The 6,000-nt window shown below is 36.5% G+C and overlaps 1 protein-coding gene across 1 annotated transcript in view; it reads right to left on the reverse strand.

The window, feature by feature from the left end:
• Positions 1 to 2,973, reverse strand: part of LOC128551788 (uncharacterized) — a gene marked incomplete at its 3' end in the record, with an annotated part of 34,927 nt that extends 31,954 nt beyond the window's left edge. The window contains exon 1 of the mRNA XM_053532704.1: positions 2,886 to 2,973. Within this exon, the coding sequence (XP_053388679.1) occupies positions 2,886 to 2,955 (70 nt within the window). The remainder of the gene's footprint in view (positions 1 to 2,885) is intronic.
• Between the last annotated feature and the right edge of the window lie 3,027 nt (positions 2,974 to 6,000).

Genomic DNA, 6,000 nt, shown 5'->3' on the forward strand with positions numbered 1-6,000 from the left:
TGCACATACTGTTTGTTTTTCATTGTGCCTCTTGAATCAGTGTAGTTCAGATCTTTACAGTAGTTGACCTGGTTCAGTTTCCACTGAAATATATAAGAACCAGACCACAAAGAACCGCTTTCAAAAATAACCCTGTTTGCTTGGAACATATTATATATAATAATGATTCATAAATAATTTCAAATGTTATTCACAACAGAAAAGATAAATCATAAACCGAAATATGTATGATAAAATTCTGTCGCGAAAATACATTGTATACGTTACTCTTTTTTGCATTTCTTACGATATACATTATGAAAAAAATATCATCTTTTAAGAAACTGAAAAGAGGTTATCATGTCACGTAGACTAACATACCGTAATTTCGCCAAGCCTCGCATATTTTGGCATGTATTTTTAATTTGTCAACTGACATGGGCGCCGCCATTTTCATTGCAGGTCAAGGCAAACGAATGACATCCATGCGTCATGTGACCTCGCTGCTATAAAAAGCATCAATAGGCGGAGCTACGACTATTTTTAGCCTATCGTTTTATATTGATAAATCAATTACCCAAGAGGCACAGTATAAACATATAAACAATACCACGTGCTCTGGCACATGTTTAGTGTTTACAAACTTACAATTATACAAGGTTACAGAATTACGACTATCTTTAGCCTACCATCGTATCGATAAATAAAATATTACCAAGAGGCACAATATAAACCTATAAACAGTACCACGTGCTGAAGCGCATGTATGGTTTTTACCAATTTTAAATTAATGTCTTACAGTTATACAAAATTATAGAAATATACATTTTTAATGTTTTCCAATCATGAGTCAGCAAAACTTTTACAACAAAAAAAAAATATTCTGATTTCAAACAGTCTTCAAATTATTTTACATGTTTAAGCAACTGGTGTACATGTATGTGTACAAAGATCATAAATACAGTTACAGGTAGACGCATAGTCAATTTAACTTCCCGTGGAGGGCGTCTCAGTTCCAACGGATGGCTCTACGGACACACTATCAAGATCACTTAGGTGGGATACCAGAAACTTTTTATTGTTTTTCAATAGAGCCACGATTCTGCCTTCATCGCTCCAGGCTGTCTTCACTTTATCGTGGTGATTTTTATTACGCCACAGCAAGTATGTTACACTATCGGCCTCAGGGAGTTAAAGAGTATACGATACAGGATGGGCACGGTATATTCCCTATTTAATTTTTTTCTGTACAACCTCCATCTTTAAGATGTTGAAATTTGCGTTTTTCACGTTGTCTTTTAGAAACTACGGAAGACAAGAGCGCCAAATCATTTGAAACTATTTCAGATTGATAGACATCAGTTTTGCGACAAACTGATGAACAGATAAAGGGGCAGACAGACAGAAGACTGGACAAAACCCAGTACTTAGTAAATATTTTGAATAGGGATAAAGTGAAAATTTAAAAAAGTATGATTGAACCTTCCTTGAGACATATCTTTTCTATACCAAAGAAGAAATAATCTAAAGAGACATTTATATTTACTTGGTATTTTGATCACAGTTTTTATCAACTTTTTGCGTACTAATGCACCTATGATATGGCTATCACACGTTGCTAGTACTGAAAATCATTTTGAAATTTCGAGTAAACTGTTTGTAGGGACATACAGCCTGCCGACCAGTTACCGGATAGGAATATATATCGGGCAAACGTAATTACGGTTGTATTGCAATTATACCAGAGTTATAGATTAACTGGAAACTTTCGACATTTTGTTTTGACTGTCATATATCAGCATTGATAAGTGTTGACAAGGAATATCGTACCAGTCCTCACATGTGTTTAGGAAACTATTGTCCTCTGACCATGAGGCATTGGAATGGCAGTTCGCATGCGCACCTTTTTTAAATTTTTAGGGGTACCACGTGGGACTCAAACAATCATAGCACAGAACCCTGGAACTGCAGACGACAGTATTCCTCACAGGCAAAAGAAAAGTTGGTTCATATATTGGTAAAAATATTGTTTTTACAAAACAAATAAACGTCTGCATCATTTTCTTGTCCATGTGTTGAATACTGCAATAGGGGTGACTAGTGGCCAGAAAAAAAAATGCTGTCAGTTACTATATAAAAAGTTTATATCAGCATGACCTAAACACTGAGATTTTATTAAAAAACAAAATGAAAGGGAGACTAAACGTACAACACCACGCATATACCACCTGCATTAGTGAATGCTCTTATATAGTATATATATTTACCCCCGTTTCGAGCCTCATTTGTATAAAAGTATACATATGGAATTCTTGGTTTTCCGAAAAACAGAAGACAGATGTACATAATTAGCTTTTATTCGGTACAATTGTCATCGTCAAATAGTTATAATCAGTCTTCCTAATATTTGTCCGGTGACTGATCCACCTCGTTGTTTGATGTAGTGCGTTTCATTACCCCTTGAGCCTCAAAATATCCAATGTTTTAAGTCCGATTGTTTGAGTTTTTTACATTTTCGGACGACAAATGAGCTGAGGTTGGGTTGCACTGTGATTCTGGGAAGTCTACCATAACCTTTTATCTTTTATCGGGGTAAATTTCATGTTTTTGTGTTCATTTTTTATAAAACGTGAAAGGAAAAAGCTCAATGTCTGTCCGGTGAGTCAGGTCGGTACCCAGTATGTTATATTAGCTGAGATAAGGGAGAAAAATATAGTATTTTGTTCACCGCTTTTGCAATGTACAAACGTATACAAAGTCAGCCTGTGTAAACGAAAATGTAAGATATTATCCCTATTTATATCCAAACAAACTAGTGACATAAATAACTAATGGTTCATTTATCAAGATACTCTGCTCGTATTTAACTTGTTGGTAAAGTATGAATATGAAATATAAGAAAATACCTCTTGGCTGAATAAATAGTATATAAATACCCAGCTTAAAAATCCACAAACAGTAAAATTTCACTGACATGTTTTATCAGATTTGTTAGCGTACTTAGATCAGGAAGTTTATTTTGTATAACATGTACAATATAGTGTGTATATTGAATGAATACAATATCGTATGAAGTTGTTTGATAATTTACGACTTTCCTCATAATCCCATTAATAAATAACTGCGAAATCTAACTTTTAAATATGTTTTTTTCCATATTCTTGAACAGCTGTACTATTACGTCTGCGGTATTATCATGCAAAAGTGCACATAAACTTATCCGAATAAGTCTAATGGTCGTAAAGAAAGTCATTGATATATTATCGAGCAAGTTGCCCTGATAAAATAAATACTTCAATTTTTTAATAAAACCTTATGAAAATGACATCGTTATTGTCCATATACTTATAAAATTTACTTAAGTATCATGAGGACATCGACGTATTGCAATGCTAGTGTCTGCGTATAATAATTAATAATTCGATCTGAGCTATATCTGTTATAAGTGAAAGTTCACGAGAAAAGTATTCATCGTTTTGATCTGTACCAAACTCTAGTTGGGCTGGCTCGAGACTCAGCTGGCGAATATATACATTTCTAATTTAGGTGATCGTATAGTGGTAATGGTAGAACTAATTAATTGTAGGATCTATGGCCGATATAATTCTGAGGGGAGGGGGTGGGGGTGGGGGTGGGGGAGATATAAGTCCATGGATAATAAACCAATTAATAATATAATATGAAATAAGGCAATGCCTCAATTGGGAATCGTTACAGTCCATCAGCTTGCCGAGAAATATGCGTTTGTATCAATTTACATGTAGATTTTGGAATAAAAAACAATACTGCCCACTCTGGTTTGGACAAGGTATGTGGACGCTTATTACGCACAAACACGTTTTCTTCAAAACATCCAAAGTCAGACGCTCTGTACACGTGCCGGAAAACCAAATTTTTTAATTCGATAGTATATCTCATTCGGTATATATCGCATGCTACCATAGAGGGATCGCTTCGCGACGAAACTCGGTAGGATCGATTCCCTAATAACGATACTTATATTCCAAATTATTTTTCATATTGTTTCTTAAAAATAAGTTTTAAAGTCGTCTTAATTATTGCGTTTTCAACCCTTTGCATGCAACTATGTGCTTACCTACACGCAGTGGTCTGCATGGTAGTTATCGGCCGTTTGCGGCTACCTGCGGGCGGCCGTCCCTATCATATGACACAACTGGCTCCGTCGTTGCAATGCATAGTCATCCTGTTTTGGTGTACTTACGTACGTTACTCGGTGCTTCACTGTTAAACAGTTCTACTGTTTCGTTCAATGGTGTTACTGTCGTTTCAAAGTATTTCCGGTATTGCAGTGTTAATCATACCTCTAAAGTTTTGTTGTATTGCTCTGACGCACCTGGTCTCCTTTCGGTTGATGTTCATTCTTACCTCATCTTCGAGCGGCCAACAAAACCCATCCTTATAAACTGCTGTATTTTTTGTTGTTCAAAATTTATTTCTTCGAGCCATTCAACCTATGTTGTTACATATACATCTGTTATTCATTTTTTTTTTAATTTAACGTCGCACCGACACATGATAGGTCATATGGTTACTTTCCAGCTTTAATGGTGGAGGAAGACCGGGCACCTAGGTAGAACCACCGACCTTCCGTGAGCCAGCTGGATGGCTTCCTCACATGAAGAATTCAACGCCCCGAGTGAGGCTCGAAACCAAATCGATGAGGGGCAAGTAACTTGAAGTCAGCGACCTTAACCACTCGGCCATGGAGCCCCCCTTTGTTATTCAAGGTGTTGAAAAAAAATTGATGTTGAGCATATAGCACGGTGCTTTTTTGTTGTTTCGAGTTTTAAAATACAGCGATACCAACTAGATTTCGCCTAACACTAGGGCAAAACCTTTTCAACCTAAGCCACCTAGCCACGAACTTGAATTGAAAGCAATACGCCAAAGTATGGTGCTTATGACGGGATATGTAATTTAGCTGAGCTTCAATCAGTGAAGCAACTTTATAGCAATAAATGGACGCGCCTGATCGCCTTTCGGTATGCACAAATAGATTTTCCCGCCACAATAAATTTCAATTTATCCCCCAAAATTCTTAAGGCGGGACTGCAGTTTAAGATTTGTTAATTTCCTAAGAATTTAATAACTGAATCTCGAATATAGTCAAGATAAAATTCCAGACCGGCCATGTTTAAGTGGACACCATCGTTTCGTAAGAATGATGTCCGAGCATTAATATCTGGACTAATGACGTCACTTTTCCCAGATGACGTTACAATTTTTCTTGCTTTTCGGTTTAATCGCTTACATTTCTTTTCTATGGGTTTAATACCCCCAAGTGAGCCGGACCACTGCTGTCTCTGTAAAATGTCTACTTAGACAATAACAGCTTCCGGGAAAGCGTAACGTAGATAATCTATTTCTGTTTCAATCATATGCCTAGCTTTACGCTGAAGATGTTCCATAGAAAGTTCGGAACCGTCATTGGTCCGGTTCTGTCCCTAAAGCCAACTCCCTGAACCTGTTCAGCTGAAAAACGAGATACGGCGTTACAGATTTCTTTTTGATGATCTGGTACACTGGTACCAAAACAGAAAGAAAATGCCTCTATACATGTTATACCCTACCCCTAGGTATTCTGTTAGAACCATGGTCATGAACGGGAAAATGCACTGACCCATTTCAATCGTACATTTCTCACCTAAAATGCGCAGTTCGGTGAGCATATTGAACAAGCGGTAATTTGTCTAACATCGTGTACCAGTCACTTTGTCTCAATATCTCATATTGCAGAGATACTCCACATATTTTATGCCTTCTTACACGTTACAGAAAAAACTTGCGTGAACTTCCCAAATGAACATCCGGTCTAGAGGTCACAGCAGTGTGCACATGTTAGGCGAAATGTAAACAAACAAAAACAGAATGCAAGGTATTCATAGTTTTACAATATAACTCAAAATGATGAATGAAATTCATCTTATATATGATTTTGAAGTTGAAGTCATGTATTTGTATACATCTGTACTGTTTACTTCATTCTTATTGCTCATTTAT

The sequence above is a fragment of the Mercenaria mercenaria genome, unplaced genomic scaffold, assembly GCF_021730395.1.
Source record: "Mercenaria mercenaria strain notata unplaced genomic scaffold, MADL_Memer_1 contig_1700, whole genome shotgun sequence".
NCBI classification, from domain to species: domain Eukaryota; kingdom Metazoa; phylum Mollusca; class Bivalvia; order Venerida; family Veneridae; genus Mercenaria; species Mercenaria mercenaria.